Below are 17763 nucleotides of genomic sequence, written 5' to 3' on the forward strand. Positions count from 1 at the left end.
AGAAATCTACAGCACATTACAGGCCCTTCGGCCCACAATGTTGTGCTAATCATGTAACCTACTCTAGAAACTGCCTAAAATTTCCCTAGCACATAGCCCTCTATTTTTTAAGCTCTACGTACCTATCTAAGACCCTCTTAAAAGACGGTATCGTATCCGTTTCCACCACTGCCACCGGTAGTGCATTCCACGCACCCACCACTCTGTGTGAAAAACTTACCTCTGACATCCCCTTGGTACCTATTTCCAAGCACCTTAAAACTATGCCCCCTTGTGTTAGCCACTTCAGCCCTGGGAAAAAGCCTCTGTCTATCCACACAATCAATGCCCCTCATCATCTTATACACCTCTATCAAATCACATCTCATCCTCTGTCGCTTCAAGAAAAGGCCAAGTTCACTCAACCTATTCTCATAAGGTACACCCTCCAATCCAGGCAACATCCTTGTAAATCTCCTCTGCACTCCCTCTATAGTATCCACATCCTTCCTGCAGGGAGGTGACCAGAACTGAACACAGTACTCCCAAGTGGGGTCTGACCAAGCTCTTGTATAGCTGTAGCATTACCTCACGGCTCTTGAACTCGATCCCACAGCTGATGAACGCCAACACACCATACACCTTCTTATCAACACTGTCAACCTGCACAGTAGCTTTGAGTGTCCTTATGGACAAGGACCCCAAGATCTCTCAGATCCTGCACACTGCCAAGAATCTTACCATTAATATTATATTATGTCTTCAAATTTGACCTACCAAAATGTACCACTTCACACTTATCTGGGTTGAAGTCCATCTGCCACTTCTCAGCCGGTTCTGCATCGTATCGATATCCCACTGTAACTTCTGACAACCCTCCAGACTATCCACAACACCCCCAACCTTTGTGTCATCAGCAAACTTACTAACCCACTCTTCTATATCTTCATCCAGGTCATTTATAAAAATCACAAAGGGAAGGGGTCCTGGAATAGATCCCTGCAGAAAACCACTGGTCACTGACCTCCATGTAGAATACGAACCATCTACAACCACTCTTTGCCTTCTGTGGGCAAATCAATTCTGGATCCACAAAGCAAGGTCTCCTTGGATCCCATGCCTCCGTAATTTCTAAAGGAGCCTTGCATGGGGAACCTTACCAAAGGCCTTACTGAAATCCATATACGTTACTGAAATACATTACGTTTTGCATTTTGTTACATCCTCAAAGAATTCAATCAGGCTCATAAGGCACGACCTGCCCTTGACAAAGCCATGCTGACTATCCCTAATCAGATTATGTCTCTCCAAATGCTCATAAATCCTGCCTCTCAGGATCTTCTCCAATAACTTGCCCATCACTGAAGTCAGACTCACTGGACTATAATTTCTTGGGTTATCTCTACTCCCTTTCTTGAACAAGGGAGCAACATTTGCAACCCTCCAATCCTCCGATACTCCTCCCGTCCCTATTGATGACACAAAGATCATTGCGAGAGTTCAGCAATCTCCTCTCTCACTTCCCACAGTAGCCTGGTGACTTATCTAACTTAATGCTTTTCAAAAGTTCCAGCACATCCTCTTTCTTAATGTCTATACGTTCAAGCGTTGCAGTCCACTGTAAGTCATCCCCACAATTGCCAAGGTCTTTTTTTCCTGGTGATTACTAAAGCAAAGTATTCATTAAGTACCTGCACTACCTCCTCCCCTCCATGCACACGTTTTCACTATCGCACCTGATTGGTCCTATTCTCACACAGCTCATCTTCTTGCACTTTACATACTTGTAGAATGCCTTGGGGTTTTAATTCTGCTCATCACGGCCTTCTCATGGCCCCTTCTGGCTCCCTTAATTTCATTCTTAGCTCCTTATTAGCAACCTTGTAATTTCCTAGAGTTATAACAGTACCTAGTTTCTTGAACTTATCGTAAGCTTTTCTTTTCACTAGATTTTCTACATCCTTTGTACACCATGGTTCTTTAACCCTAGCATCGTTTTTATGCCTCAATGGAATATACCTATGCAGAACTCCATGCAAATGTTCCCCGAACATTTGCCACATTTCTGCCCTGCATTTCCCTGAGAACATCTCCTTCCAAGTTCTTGCCTAATAGCATATTTTCCTCTACCCCAATTAAACGTTTTCCCAAATTGTCTGCTCCTATCCCTCTCCAGCACTATGGTGAAGGAGATAGAGTTGTGGTCACTACCGTCAAAATGCTCTCCCACCGAGATCTGACACCTGACCAGATTCATTTCCCAATACCAGTTCTCCTCTAGTCGGCTTATCTACATATTGTGTCAGGAAACCTTCCTGAACACACCAAACAAACTCCACCCCATCTAAACCCCTTGCACTAAGGAGATGCCAATCAATATTAGGAAAGTTAAAATCTCCCATCACAACAACCCAATTATTATTGCACCATTCCAGAATCTGCCTCCCTATCTGCTCCTCAATATCCCTGTTACTATTGGGGGGGGGGGGGGAGGAGGGTCTAGCACCCAGTAGAGTTGTTGCCCCTTTACTATTTCTGACTCACCTACACTGACTTCAGTAGACCATCCCTCCATGACTTCCTCCTTTTCTGCAACCTTGACACTATCCCTAAATAGTAATGCCACGCCCCGACTCTTTTGCCTCCCTCTCTTTTCTTTTTGAAACATCTAAAGGCTGATTTATACTTCTGCGTTAACTCGACGCTGTAGGTATGGCGTAACCGCGAACCCTACGCAGTGTCTACGCGGATCCCTATGCCGTAGCCTGACGCGCACCTCTCCCAAAATGTAACTACGCATCGCGGCAATGCAGACCGCAACAGCTGTGATTGGTCCGCTTGGTAGCATCGCATTTCCTCCTACGCTGCAATAGCTTCCCGTTAGGCGACTGAAGGACAGGGAAGGAACCCTGACTGCAATGCTTTCCATAAAGCTTAACAGATCTCCGAAATTATGGAGGACACATTTCGCTTTTACAAAAAAAGACGCTCGCTTCTTGTTTTCCTGAGAAAGACTACCATGACCAGGAAGCCTTGCACGGGCAGGTGTGTGCACATGTGTGACGTGCGCAAATTGCAGAGCGACGCAGACACACCAACGCACAAGTATAAATGCTCACAACGCGCGTAGGTCACTTGCGTAGATTAATCAGCCTTAAAGCCTGGCACACTCAGCAGCCATTCCTGCTCCTGAGACACCCAAGTCTCTGCAATGCCTTCTACAATCAAACGGCTACACCAATAATGATTTGGTGTGTCATATTAAAGGGGGGGTGGTGATTATTTATGCAATCAATTATTTTGCGTTTAATATTTGTAATTAATTTAGATCACTTTGTAGAGATCTGCTTTCACTTTGACAATAAAGAATCTTTTTCTGTTGATCAGTGTCAAAAAAGAAAAAAGCGAAATCAAATCCAATGTGATTCAATGTTGAAAAACAATAAAACATGAAAACCTCCGGAGGGGAAGAAATGCTTTTTATAGGCACTGTACATCAACAGCTTCAGTGTGGTTTCGATCACAGTCACAACTCCATTCGTTTTTTAAAAATCCTACCAGAATGTAATTAACATTACATACAGTTCTAGTTTCTTATCTCTTGTATTCTTTCACAGACTAGACAATGATATTTAAAGATGCCTTTCTTTCCCATCTTTCATCAACATCATGTTCTCAGGGTGGATACAGACCTGTGATCCTTCAAGTGCTGTGAATAACAATTATTTTTTCTATGGCTTATCTTTTGGGGAGATGGTTTGACGTAAGCTTTGCTTCTTATTTATAATCATGCTAGACATTTCACTTCAAAAACAAAAATTTCTGTTTGTTCTAAACTGTCAACGGTACGTGCACCAGATCTCTACCCAGTCTTTCTGGCTCCCAGAATCACAAGAACAAGAGTTTGTAAAAGGTGGCTCAAACATACTTCTCAGAATTTGATGCTATAAATATTCAAAATTAAGAATTTGCAGGCAGGATATTAAAGTAAAAAGCTGAGCTAAAGCCCAAATTGTCTACATGCTTCCTTATCCCACAAATCAGTGATAAATATTAGGTAAAAACACAAACGCAAAAAGCTTATCAGCACCTTAACAAAAGTCAAAACAATGCAATATTTAATTAACTGTTTCTTAGTGACATTGTTCCAGAAACATCAGCAGAGGCATTTTAATACAGTCTGAAAAAAAATTGTTTATTTAAAAAGCTGCTATCAAACATCATCAGACAGGGAGAGCAAAATGTAAAACACCAAATCTCTGGCAATTCACGTGGACCATCATCGTTGTTCAGAGATTCACACCTCATGCGCTCTTATCTACCAGTTCTTCAAAATCAGGCAGTTTCCAAATACAAAAACCTTTAGGGTCTATCAAGGAGCTCAGCTGTATGACCCTACTTTAATTATAATTAATGCTTGGATAGATAGGCATTAATGCACCTTTGAAAAGTTACCCTATTCTGCCCTCGCTCAAGAGTTTTCCCTGTTTTCTCAAGCTAGACAGATAGATAACTCCAGTTCCAGTGTAGCTATAGTTGAAGGGAGTTTTATTATTCATCAACGCATTACAGTACGCTAGGAGCTGGTGTAAAAAGACAGTACTTCTCATCGTTCTAACAAAAGGCAGATTCAAATATTGATCGAAATTCCTTTGACATCTAACAATTGCTTCTAACTATTAAATGAAATGTACAAACAATTATATAATGGCCGGCCTAATGTCAAAAGCTAATTGCTTAACAATGCGGTAATAAGTAATCAACAACAGCTGTGAACTTACAAGTAGTGAGTTCTAGTAATTAGAGAAAAAACAGACCACATCAGGTAAGCTATAACATACCCATTTAGATAAGATTTGTGTACAAAATACTTACCTCTTAATTTGGCATGTCCCCATTAATAACAGATAAGGATCATATGCACACCATATCACCATATAAATGCAGCCATCTAGATTAGATTAGATTATGAGGACACTCAGTCCTCGTTAATTGTCATTTAGAAATGCATGCATTAAAAAAATGATACAATGTTCCTCCAGTATGATATGAAACACAGGACAGACCAAGACTAAAACTGACAAAAACCACAATTATAATATATAGTTACAACAGTGCAAAGCAATACCGTAATTTGATAAGGCAGACCATGGGCACGGTAAAATAAAGTCTCAAAGTCCCGACAGCTCCAACATCTCACGCAGACGGTAGAAGGGAGAAATTCTCCCTGCCATGAGCTTCCAGCGCTACAAACTTGCCGATGCAGCATCCTGGAAGCACCCAACCACAGTCCAACTCTGAGCCCGTCCAAAAACTTCAGGCCTCTGACCAGTCCTCCAACACCGAGCACCATCTCTGCCGAGCGCTTCGACCCCACCCCGGCCGCCAAGCAACAAGCAAAGCCGAGGATTCGGGGCCTTCCTCTCTGGAGATTTCGGATCACACAGTAGCAGCAGCAGCAAGACAGGCATTTCAGAAGTTTCACCAGATGTTCCTCCGTGCTCTCACACCTACCTCCATCAAATCAGAATTGTGCACGGTATCCTACTTGACAAATAACAGATATTCATCACTGGAGAGGCCACACGCGCTGCGTTGCGCTGCCATCTTCTCCTCCTCCTCCATCTGGGTACATCATGGCTTGGTATAGCAACTGCTCCACCGAAGACCACAAGGACCTGCAGACAGATGTGCATGTCTACATGGACTGTCTACTCTCACTGCCTTGGGAAAGCAGCCAACATAATCAAAGACTCCTCCCACCCAGAAATTCCACCTTTTGGGAGAGGGAGAAGATACAAAAGCCTGAAAGCACATTCCACCAGGCTTAAGAACAACTTCTATCCTGCTGTTATAAGACTTATTTAACGAACCTCTGGTATGACAAGATGAGTCTTGACCTCACAATCTACAGCATGGCTTTGCACCCTACAGTCTAACTACACTGTACTTTCTCTGAAACTGTAATGCTATATTCTGTAGTTGCCTTTCCATTATACTATCTTGACGTGCTTTGTATCTTGGTACATGTAAATAATTACTGATTTAACATCGCAGCAAATATACTTACACTTAAGAAATACCTTTATTCCTCAAAGACTAAGGATTTATATTTAAAAGACATTTAGCAATAAAAAAAAACTGTATCTGGCTAATTTCGTCCTGGTCCACTTCTTAGTTACAAAAATCACTAATGTAGCATTGAGCAGGCAGTAACAACCTTAGTTCCTAATCCCCTTACTGAGAACAGAATCTGGAGATTCAACATGAGACATTAAATTATCATTGGGTAAATAACTTTTATACAGAACTTCTAATTTGTCTTGTAATTTTAAATGGGTCACTGAACAAAAGTCATACCGTGGTTTTCCTTTCTCTAAAGTATCACTGCTGCAGTTAATGACCTAAACTTTATCTGGAAGTCTCACCAGCTGCAAAATTCAGTTTATATTTTATTTACAGATTGGAGGAGATTTATATTACATTGACTTTTGCTTTGTAAATACTATGAGTTTCTAAATAGATTGGAAGCTTTTCACTTGTAAAGCTATTAATGGGTCTTAAATTCTTGACAGGCTGAAGTGACAACCAGAGTTTTAGACTCTTGACAATACCTCGTCATGGTACACAGACGTGTCTCAGTCCTGCTCACCTGACCTCAGACATCTAGTGATCAAGCATCATCCACTTTATCAGCCAAGGGAGTTTTCAGCTATCATCCTGGTAGTGGTATACATTTCATCTCAGGCCAATGTCGGATAGGCTTTGGAGGAGCTGAGTATCATAATCAACAGCACACCCTGATGCCTTCCCCATCATTGCAGGGGATTTTAACCAGACCAACTTGAAGCCTCTAAACAACTACAACCAACATATCACCTGGAGAACCAGAGGAGCCAACACACTTGACTACTGTTATACCACTATCAAGAATGCTTACCATACCATCCCACGCGCACATCTTGGAAAGTCCGATCACCTGGTTGTACTTCTATTCCCGGTGTATAAGCAAATACTAAAGACCACAGCACCACTGGTGAGGCCCAAGAATGCATGGTCAAAAGAGTGCTTTAGTTGGTGACTGGACAATATTCAGGAACTCGCCTTCAAGTCTGAATGAATATGCCACAGTTGTCACCGATCTCATCAAGGTATGTGTGGATGAGTGTGTGCCTTGGAGTACATACTGGACATACCCAGACCGAAAGCCATGGATGAACCAGGAGACTTATAGTCTGCTGAAGACTAGATCGGTGGCATTCAAGACTGGTGAACCAGAACTATACATGTCCAGGTATGACCTATGGAAGGCTAAGTTAAGAGACAGAATCAGATGCACGTCAGCTCCGAAAGGATTTGCAGGCCATTACTTCCTTCAAAGCGAAACCCAACATCATGGATGGCCGTACTGCTTCACTCACTCAATGCCTTTTATGCACACTTTGAAAGGGAGAATAAAGCTACACCTGTGTGAATCTCTGCAGTATCTGGTGACCCTGTGATCTCTGGTTTGGAGGCCATTAACAGAAAATCTTTAAGAGGTTCGACCCTTGCAAGCCTTCAAGCCAAATGGTGTACCAGGTAGGCATTAAAAAACTGTGCCAACCTACTAGGAGTGTTTGAGGATATCTTCAATCTTTCACTGCTGCAGTCAGAGATTGTCACCTGCTTCAAAAGGGCATTAATTATATCAGTGCAGAAGAACAGCAGGGTGAGCTTCCTCAACAACTGTCACACAGTTTTACTCACCCCTACTGTGATGAAGTACCTTGAGAGGTTGATCATGGCTGGAATCAATTCGTGCTTAAGAAGCTAGACCCATTGCAATATGCCTCTTGCCACAATCGGCCGAAAGCAGGTGCAATGTCACTGAATCACCTGGACAACAGCAATACCTATCTCAGGCTGCTGTTTATCGATTACAGGTCAACATTCAACACAATCTTGCCCTCAGTTCTAATCAACAAGCTCCAAAACCAGGGCCCATGTACCTCCCTCCGCAAATGGATTCTTGACTTCCTCACCAGGAGACCACAGTCGGTGCAGATTGGAAATAACATCTCGCTGACAATTAACACTGGCACTCTTCAAAGTTGCATGCTTAGCCTACTACTTCACTCTCTGTACCCATGACTGTGTGGCTAGGCATAGATCAAATGCTATCAATGAATCTGTTGATGACAACTATTGCTGACAGAATTTCAGGTGTTGTTGAGGTGGCATACAGGAGAGAGATAGATCGACTCATTGGTGTCACAACAATAACCTTGCACTCGGCATCAGTAAAACCAAGGAACTGATTGTGGACTTCAGAAAGGGAAAGTTGGTGGGGGGGGGGGGAGAAACACCAGTCCTCATTGATGGATCAGTGGAAAGTGTGAACTTCAAGTTCCTGGTGTCAACATCTTTGAAGATCTATCCTGGGTCCAACATATTGATGCAGTTACAAAGAAGGCATAACAACAGCTATATTTCATTAGTAGTTTGAAGAGACTTGGTATGTCATCAAAGACTAGCAAATTTCTACAGCTGCACCATGGAGAGCATTCTAACTGGTTGCATCACCATCTGGCATGGAGAGGAGCCACTCTACTAGATCAGAAAAAGCTGCAAAAATTGAAAACTCGGCCAGCTGTGTCATGGGCATTGGCATCCTCTGTATCACAGATATCTTCAAAAGGCGATGTTTCAAGAAGGCAGCATCCCCCATTAAAGACCCCCATTACCCAGGACATGCCCTCTTTTCATTGCTACCATCAAGGTAGTGCCACAGGCACCTGAATACACACACATTTCAGGAACAACAACCCTTTATCCTCTGCTATCAGACTTCTCATTTGACAATAAACCCATGAACACAACCTCACAATAATTTTTTTGCTCCTTTTTGCACTTAATTTTTTATATATTTCTTATTTGAAGTTTAGTTTTTTTAAATTATGTACTGCAATCTACTGCTGCTGCAAAACAAATTTCATCACATATGCCAGTGATATTAAACCTGATTCTGATATTGTAGCATTAAATGTGTCAACTATCTTTTCTATGAGTGCTCTAATATTAAATGGAAGCGAAAAATTTCAGATCTCCTGTTAAGAAATTTAACAGGACTCGGTTTTAATAGATAATTGTCAATATTCTGCAATTTAATGTCGTTCTTGTGCAAAACCACTGAAAAACAATCTTCCACTGAATGCCAGAGGATGACTTGTTCAGGTAGTATAGCATTACTGGTATAACTGTGAATGAATCAGGAAGGATGCATGTGATAGTCTATTCAGTGTAACCCTCAGCAACTGCTCTGTTGTACAAAAATGTTCATTGTAGCAAAGTTGTACTTCGTTCTTCCTGGCTAACAACAGACATTCTTAACCGAACACAAGAGGCAAACTAATTTAGTGTCCAATCTCCCCCATATGCAAATCACATAACCCAAGTTAACTAATCATTCAATCGTTTTTACTGATTAACCATCGCCTCAATGGAATACGAATACAAAGTTGTTAGGGAAATGAAAACAACTAGTAAGGCCCTTATCACAGCACAGTTATTAGCTAAGTTACTTAACTGACATTCCTCTTTCCAGAATTAATATACACAGGTTATCAAGAGAACGAACACCTTCCATCTATGTGGTTTCCAAAGAACCCAAACTGATTAACCAGAGGAAACTGGACTAATTTCAGAAACACAGAATTTAAAGAAAAACATTATTAATTGTCTAAAACAACATTTGCTATTTTTAGAAGAACTCAAAACCAACCCAATTAAAAGGGAAATGAAAACAAAACTTATGCCCTTTTTAACCCCCACCCCAAATGAACCATGGTACAAACTAATTTACCAACTTATTTACCATCACATCCCAAAGCATGTCATTGCTCAGTTCCCTTATTACTGCATTTAAACTATGATCCTGAAGTATGACTGTGTGGCTAAGCACAGCTCCACTGCCATATTGAAATTTGCTAAGGACACCACTGTCACAGGCCGAATCAAAGATTGTGACAAATCAGCAGATTGGAGAGAGACTGTTAACTTCATGGGAAGGCCCATGAACCAGTCCTCATCAGGGGAAATCAGAGGTGGAGAGAGTAAGCAACTTTAAATTCCTCAGTGTTATCATTTAACACGACCTGGCCTGGACCCAGCAAGCAAGTGCAATTACGAAGAAAGCAAAGCAATGCCTCTACTTCCTTAGAAGTTTGCGAGGACTCAACATTACATTTAATACTTTGGCAAACTGCTACAGATGTGTGGTGGAGAGTATATTGACTAGATACATCATGACCTGGTACGGGAACACCAATGCCATTGAATGGAAAATCCTAAAAAAGTAGCGGAATCAGCCTAGTCCATCACATGTAAATCCCTCCATGCCACTGAGCACACCTACACAGAGTGGTGTCACTGGAAAGCAAAATCATCAGGGAACCCCACCAACCAGGTCATGCTCCCTTCTCGCTGCTGCCATTAGGAAGGTGGTACAGGAGCCTAAGGACTCACACCACCAGATTCAGGAACAGTTATTACCCCTCAACCATCAGGCTCTTGAACCAGAAGGGATAACTTCACTTTCCTCATCACTGACTATTACTCAGCCTATGGACTCACTTTCAAGGACTCTTCAGCTCACAATATTTATCATTCTGTTTTTCTTTCTTTTTGTATTTTCAGTCTGTTGTCTTTTACACACTGGTTGTCTGCCTTGTTGGTGTGGTCTTTCATTGATTCTATTATGGTTATTGGATTTATTGAGTATGTCCACAAGAAGATGAATCTGAGGGCTGTATATGGTGACATACAAGTACTTTGATTTGAAATTTACTTTGAACTTTCAACTCTGGGCTGATAGTGTTTACATTGAGACAAGTATTACTTTGGTAAGATGTCACTATATAGGTACATTAGATTTAATCAGATCTTGTGATGTTCACAAATCTACATAACCATTGATGCTTTTCCTCTTTAGGGTGGCTCAAGACAACCTAGGTTCTTCAAGAGATTTTGGGCTTCTAGTCTTTGTGTGATATTCATCAAATGAGGATTCAGGGCTGCCGCTCCTCCTCTGCTCTCCAACCAAAATATTTACTGAGAGCAAAACCTACCCTAGGACAAATGAAAGGAGCGTAAGTAGTCCTGTAGGATAATACTAATACCTTCTGGCAGAAAAGTAGAGTCACAGAACACTAAAGTGCAGAAATGGGCCCTTCAGCCCATCTAGTCCAGGTCAAACCATTAATATGCCTAGTCCCATCAACCTGCACCCAGACTATAGACCTCCACACTCCTCTCAATCTAACTATCCAAATTTCTCATATTGAAATTCACCCTGCATCCACCACTTGCACAGGCAGCTTACCCCACACTCTCAAACCCTCTGAGTGAAGTTCCCCTCATGTTCTCTTTAAATATTTCACTCTTAACCCATGGCCTCTAGTTGTAGTCTCACCCAACCTGTGTTAAAAGCCTGCTTGCATTTACCCTATCGATGCCCCTCAATCTTATATACTTCTATCAAATCTCCTCTCAATCTTCTACATTCTTCCAATCAACTTCCTAGCTCTCAGCTTCATCCCCCCTCCTATCCAAGTTTCACCTATTGCCTGGCCTTTCTCTCCCCACTCCCCACACCCAGTTTTCAAATCTACTCTGCAGCATTTTTTCTCCAGTCCTGTCGAAGGGTTTCAGCCCGAAACTTGACTGTGCTTTTTTTTTCCCTATAGATGCTGCCTGGCCTGCTGAGTTCTTCCAGCATTTTGTGTGTGCTAATTCTAATTCCTGTACTCAATACAATGATTTGTGAAGGCCAATGTGCCAAAAGCTCTTACTTTTGACCCTATTTACCTGTAACACCAGTTTCAAAGAATTACAGATCTGTATTCCCAGATCCCTCTGTTCTACCACACTCCTCAGTGTTCTACCACTCACCATGCAAGACCTAATTGATCTTCCCAAAAATTGCAACACCTCACACTTGTCTGCATTAAATTCCATCTGCCATTTTTCAGCTGGTCCAGATCCCAATGCAAGCATTTTTAGTATTCCTCGCTGTCTGCAAAGCCCCCAATCTTCATGCCACCCGCTAATTTACTGATTCAGTTTACCACATTATCACATCACTGGTGTAGATAAGGACCCAGCACCAGTCTCTGTAGCACACCACTAGTCGCAGGCCTCCAGAAAGAAGCAATCATCCTACAACCACTCTCTGGCTTCTTCCGTGAAGCCATAAATAAGCTTATTAACTCACTGCAACATTCTATCACTCAGGAGCCATTTGACAAAGCAGTAACTGACCCCCAGCCACACCGTTTTAAGATGTTCGAGGAAACTCAATGACTCTGAGGAAACTCATCGCAGGGAGAACATGCAAAACACATGCAGACAGCCCCCAAAGTCAGGATTGAACCCAGCTCTCCAGCATTGAGGGACAGTGGCTCTGCCTGCTGTATCATGTGCTGCCAGAGACCAGAGTTGTTCAAGTACTTGAACAAAGTTCAGAGTCTGTAATAAAAAATCCCTGACTAGGAGTGAAACAACAACCACAAACATGTGTGCCTTCAGCACATTGCAGCATAGCGTCCTTCACAAAATATTTGAGCAAAACCAATTTAACCGACCCACCAAATTCATTTCAATTCAAGCAAACATTGCAAAAAGGATTAAAACCTGACAAAATTCATGTAACACAGGGGGAAGTTCAAGGGTTGTTTAGTAATAAGCACTGAAGAGTTGATTTTCAGCAAATTCATTAAAGCTCCACAGCTTTTATTATCCAACTGATATAGAACACTATTGTAAAAGCAACATCTGTGAGGTGATCAGAATGTTTTAGAGTGTACACACACACTTAAACTCTAGATCCAGTTAGTGCTGCTTCCATTTAGTAAAATAAAATGCAACATAATTGTAAATTTAAATACACACATAAAAACAGTATTTTACAAAAATTACATCCTAGTAGACTGTTCAGCACAAACAGTCCATTCTGGCTCAATGGAAGATCAATCCATTTGTTGCACTTCCCTGCCCTCTCCTTGCAACTCTGCAAATTCTTTCAAGTTCATTCACGTCATTCAGTTTCCTTGATTATATTTATTTAACCTGCCTTCACTGGTATCTCTAAAGGTGTATCCGAGACCATAACCATTCGCTGTGCAAAACGTTATTCATGATGTTACTGTGCTCTTTTATCAATCACTTTCATTTACCTGGTCCTAAAACAATGGGAGCAGTTTCCACCTACTGTGTCAAAAACCCTCCACAATTTTATATACATCTAATAGATTGCCTCCAAATGTCACCTTCTTCATTATAAGCATATAATTAAGCCCTCTTCAGGAATCATTTAGTAAGTCTCCTTTGTACCCTCGCTTAGGTCCACAGATCTTCTCTAAATGTGGTGTCCTAAACCTGACACACTGGATAAATTTAACAATTCTTATTTAAGTGGGATAAATGACTAGAAGACAGGTAATGAGGCACAGTGTTTAACAGAATAACTGTGGAATTACTGAAAGCGAAGAATAAAGTTCATGCAATTTAACATGACATCAGTTCCCCTTTTCTGAAGGGGAAGGTCACCGACTCAAAAAAGATAGTACTTTTTGCATGATATGCGAGAATACTACCAACATTTCCAGCAAGCATTTAAATGTTTCTAACAGCTAAAATAATTTGTTTTCATGTTATTTTCTACTTGAAGCAAAATATTCATTCAACTCAAATTAGGGGGAAATGTGGACCAGTTATATACAGAATAGTTGGTACTCAGATATTAAATTGCAGTTGCATTGTTGACTTTTATGCATATGCAATCAAAAGTGGAAACCTGGTACTTGCTGACAAATTTGGAATGTTGAATCTATGTGTTCCATCCCAGGAGTTATTCAGTATTAAGTATTACACCTAGGGATCACAAGAACGACAAAGTCATAGTCATAGTCATACTTTCTTGATCCCGGGGGAAATTGGTTTTCGTTACAGTTGCACCATAAATAATAAATAGTAATAAAACCATAAATAGTTAAGTAGTAACATGTAAATTATGCCAGGAAATAAGTCTAGGACCAGCCTATTGGCTCAGGGTGTCTGACCCTCCAAGGGAGGAGTTGTAAAGTTTGATGGCCACAGGCAGGAATGACTTCCTATGACGCTCTGTGCTGCATCTCGGAGGAATGAGTCTCTGGCTGAATGTACTCCTGTGCCCAACCAGTACATTATGTAGTGGATGGGAGACATTGTCCAAGATGGCATGCAACTTGGACAGCATCCTGTTTTCAGACACCACCGTGAGAGAGTCCAGTTCCATCCCCACAACATCACTGGCCTTACGAATGAGTTTGTTGATTCTGTTGGTGTCTGTTACCCTCAGCCTGCTACCCAGTAAGCACACCTTAAATTATTACACCTAACTATGCCGGAGCTAATGTTGTTATATTGTTTAAGAAAAGCTCTAAGAATAAGCCAGGGAATTATAGGCTGGTGAGCCTGACATCAGTAGTAAGAAAGTTATTGGAAAGTATTCTAACAGACCAAATATACAAGTATTTGGATACGGAGACTGATTAGGGATAGTCAACCTGACTTTGTGCATGTTAAGTCCTGTCTAACAAATTTTAAGAGAGTTTTTTTGAGGAAGTCACCTGGAAAGTTGATGAAGGCATGGCAGTGGATGTTACCTTTAACATCTGTCGGACGATGCTGAGGATGTTCTACGAGTCTGTGGGGGCCAGTGCTATCATGTTTGCTGTTGTGTGCTGGGGCAGCAGGCTGAGGGTAGCAGACACCAACAGAATCAACAAACTCATTCGTAAGGCCAGTGATGTTGTGGGGATGGAACTGGACTCTCTCACGGTGGTGTCTGAAAACAGGATGCTGTCCAAGTTGCATGCCATCTTGGACAATGTCTCCCATCCACTACATAATGTACTGGTTGGGCACAGGAGTACATTCAGCCAGAGACTCATTCCTCCGAGATGCAGCACAGAGCGTCATAGATAGTCATTCCTGCCTGTGGCCATCAAACTTTACAACTCCTCCCTTGGAGGGTCAGACACCCTGAGCCAAAAGGCTGGTCCTGGACTTACTTCCTGGCATAATTTACATATTATTATTTAATTTTTTATGGTTTTATATTGCTATATTTATACTCTATTCTTGGTTGGTGCAACTGTAACGAAACCCAGTTTCCCTTGGGATCAATAAAGTATGACTATGACTATGCCTACGTGGACTTCAGCAAGGCCTTTAGCAAGGTCCCGCATGGGAGCTTGGTTAAGAAGGTTCAGTCCCTTGGCATTCAAAATGAGATAGTAACTTGCAATTCCAGAGCATCTAACACAAATTCTGCACTTCAACAAACTTCAAACATTTTCAATAATTACTCACCAAAACCCTGATGCCTTCTTTTTCAACAGGAGCTTTGTCATAGGTTGCTTCACAAACTCGAACCAGCGTGGTAACACCATACTTCTTGAGCTCCTGTAATGATTCACATGAAAGAGATTTGCAACAAGTGTCTCTGACCAAATACTACCTTAAATGAGATTCAAAGAATAAATCTTGTGGTTCATGTTACCACCAAACCAATGACTTTAGAACTTTGGATTTTTTGATAAATGAATGTAATTGCAAGTTTAACTGAAAACTTTAGTTTTGTTTTCCCCAAAATATTAAAAAAAGGGAAAACCTAAAACTGAAAATCAAGTTAAACTGAAATTTACAGATGTGTCATGTAGGCAAACGGAGAAAAAGAATGCATATCTAAGAATTACAGAACAATGGAAGTCTGTGGATCCTTCTCGGCATTTTACTTTTTGAAATTAGGCCTGGATAAGAGGGATATCACGCGGTTAGAAGAGTAGTCCAGTCAGAGCCCTGACCTTAACCCGATCGAATATCTCTGGTAAGACCCTGAAATGAGGAAATCTTGCTCCATCACGTTGTGCAAAATAGAGACATCAAAAAAGACTGTAATAGATGCAAGAGATGGTTCAACTAAGTACCAAAACTGGGAGGGGGGGGATGGGGGCAGGCGGGAAAGAGATTATTACTTTTGAACAACTGGCATTTCAGTTTTTGAATTTTTAAGTTTTTCATGCTTTACAATTTTCTGTTTTATGGACTCTTCTGTGGAAAAAAAAAGGAGCATATGATTCATAAATAAAAATTCTCAGTTGAATTGATCAAGATCCCTGGTTGTAATACTCACTTATTTGAATAAAGGGCTGGGGCTGAATACTTTTACAAGGCACTGTATATTCTGCTGTATCCTCTGACAATCTTTCTCGCTATCCATAACTTAACCAATTTTCACCTCTGTTGATGCATCTGTACAATCTGTTTTATCCTATATACTGTATCTTTCAACCTAGAGATTTATACAACTTAAACCATCAGGCAAAGGATTCCTTCCACAGACTGTACTCTTGGAGGCATTATTTCTTTGCTGGTTCAGTATTTGAATGGAACGTCAGACTAACTACAAATTGAGCTTAATAGTTACTTAAAATCTCATTTACCAACATGAAAAATCTAGAATCAATTTCATTACATTGTGCAAAATATATGCAGATGAGTGATTATAGAGAACAAAAAGCATACAAATTCCTACAAGCTATTCCATGAGATCTGCTTAGCTCAGAAAACAGATTTGTTGAGCAAAAGAAAGCACAAAATACATATAATTGAAACTTTTCAAAAATTTTACACATTGACAATTTAGAAATTGTGATGAATTTAGAAAAGTAAGCCACTTCATTATACATTTCTTATTCAAGATTAACATCTTTAATTGAGGATCTGAAACCCAAAACAATTTATAAATTGATTGTTTACCTTAAACTTGCTTGACTTCAAAGCACTATACAATATAAATGCATACTTATGTGATATGAAATAGTTGTATGTAGCTTTTACCAAGTTTCAAAACAAAGTAGATTAATTTAATTAAGCTCTATATCAAATATATCTGAACTGCTAGATTTAGATTTATGCAAAAAATTTAATAAACGGTAATGATTACAAAATATTCCTTTAGTAAATTGAACCCTGCAACATGGGGCAGCAAAGAATGGGCAAGGAGGGCAGGCAAAAAAGATAGGTGACTTAGCTGGAAGTTTCCAGCTATTTGTTTGGGATAGAAAAGGAACATTAACTAAATTAAAGTTTTAAAACATAAACATTTTACATTAATGCAAAAAAATGCTAATACATTTCTAAAAAATGATTTTCTAGCTTCTGCTCATGCTTACTTTCTAACCAGTAATTTGTGACCCTTTAGTATGATCACCCACATGAGAAACAAGAAATAAAAATTTCAAGTACAGTGCAGAAGTGTCAAACAAGTTGTTGGTGACTAACCAGCTGTGGCTACTATTTCAGTAGCGACAATCAAGTATTTTTGTTTAAACACTTCAGATTCAGGTTTATCACCACCGGCATGTGACGTGAAATTTGTTAACTTCGCAGCAGCAATTCAATGCAATATATAAAATAGAAGAAAAAAATAATAATAATTAATAAATCTTATTCAGTATACTTTATACAGTATACGTATACTGAATAGAATAAAATCATGCAGGAAACAGAAATACTATATATTAAAAAAGTGAGGTAGCTTATTGTTTAGAAAATCATATTACAGATTAGGTTTGTGTCCGGAAGCTTTGCAAAATTAAATGCAGAAGTCAGGAAACGCTTCATCATATCAAGGATAACCTGTGTAACAATATTGAATAAATAGTTGATGTTTTGGGTCGAGACCCTACATCAGGACTG

General features: G+C 40.4%; 1 protein-coding gene across 1 annotated transcript in view; it reads right to left on the reverse strand.

Moving 5' to 3' along the window:
- Positions 1-17763, reverse strand: part of LOC134338037 (protein tyrosine phosphatase type IVA 2-like) — an 87188-nt gene that overhangs the window by 10458 nt on the left and 58967 nt on the right. Inside the window, exon 3 of the mRNA XM_063033551.1 lies at positions 15373-15465. Within this exon, the coding sequence (XP_062889621.1) occupies positions 15373-15465 (93 nt within the window). The remainder of the gene's footprint in view (positions 1-15372; positions 15466-17763) is intronic.

The sequence above is a fragment of the Mobula hypostoma genome, chromosome 26, assembly GCF_963921235.1.
Source record: "Mobula hypostoma chromosome 26, sMobHyp1.1, whole genome shotgun sequence".
NCBI classification, from domain to species: Eukaryota; Metazoa; Chordata; class Chondrichthyes; order Myliobatiformes; family Myliobatidae; genus Mobula; species Mobula hypostoma.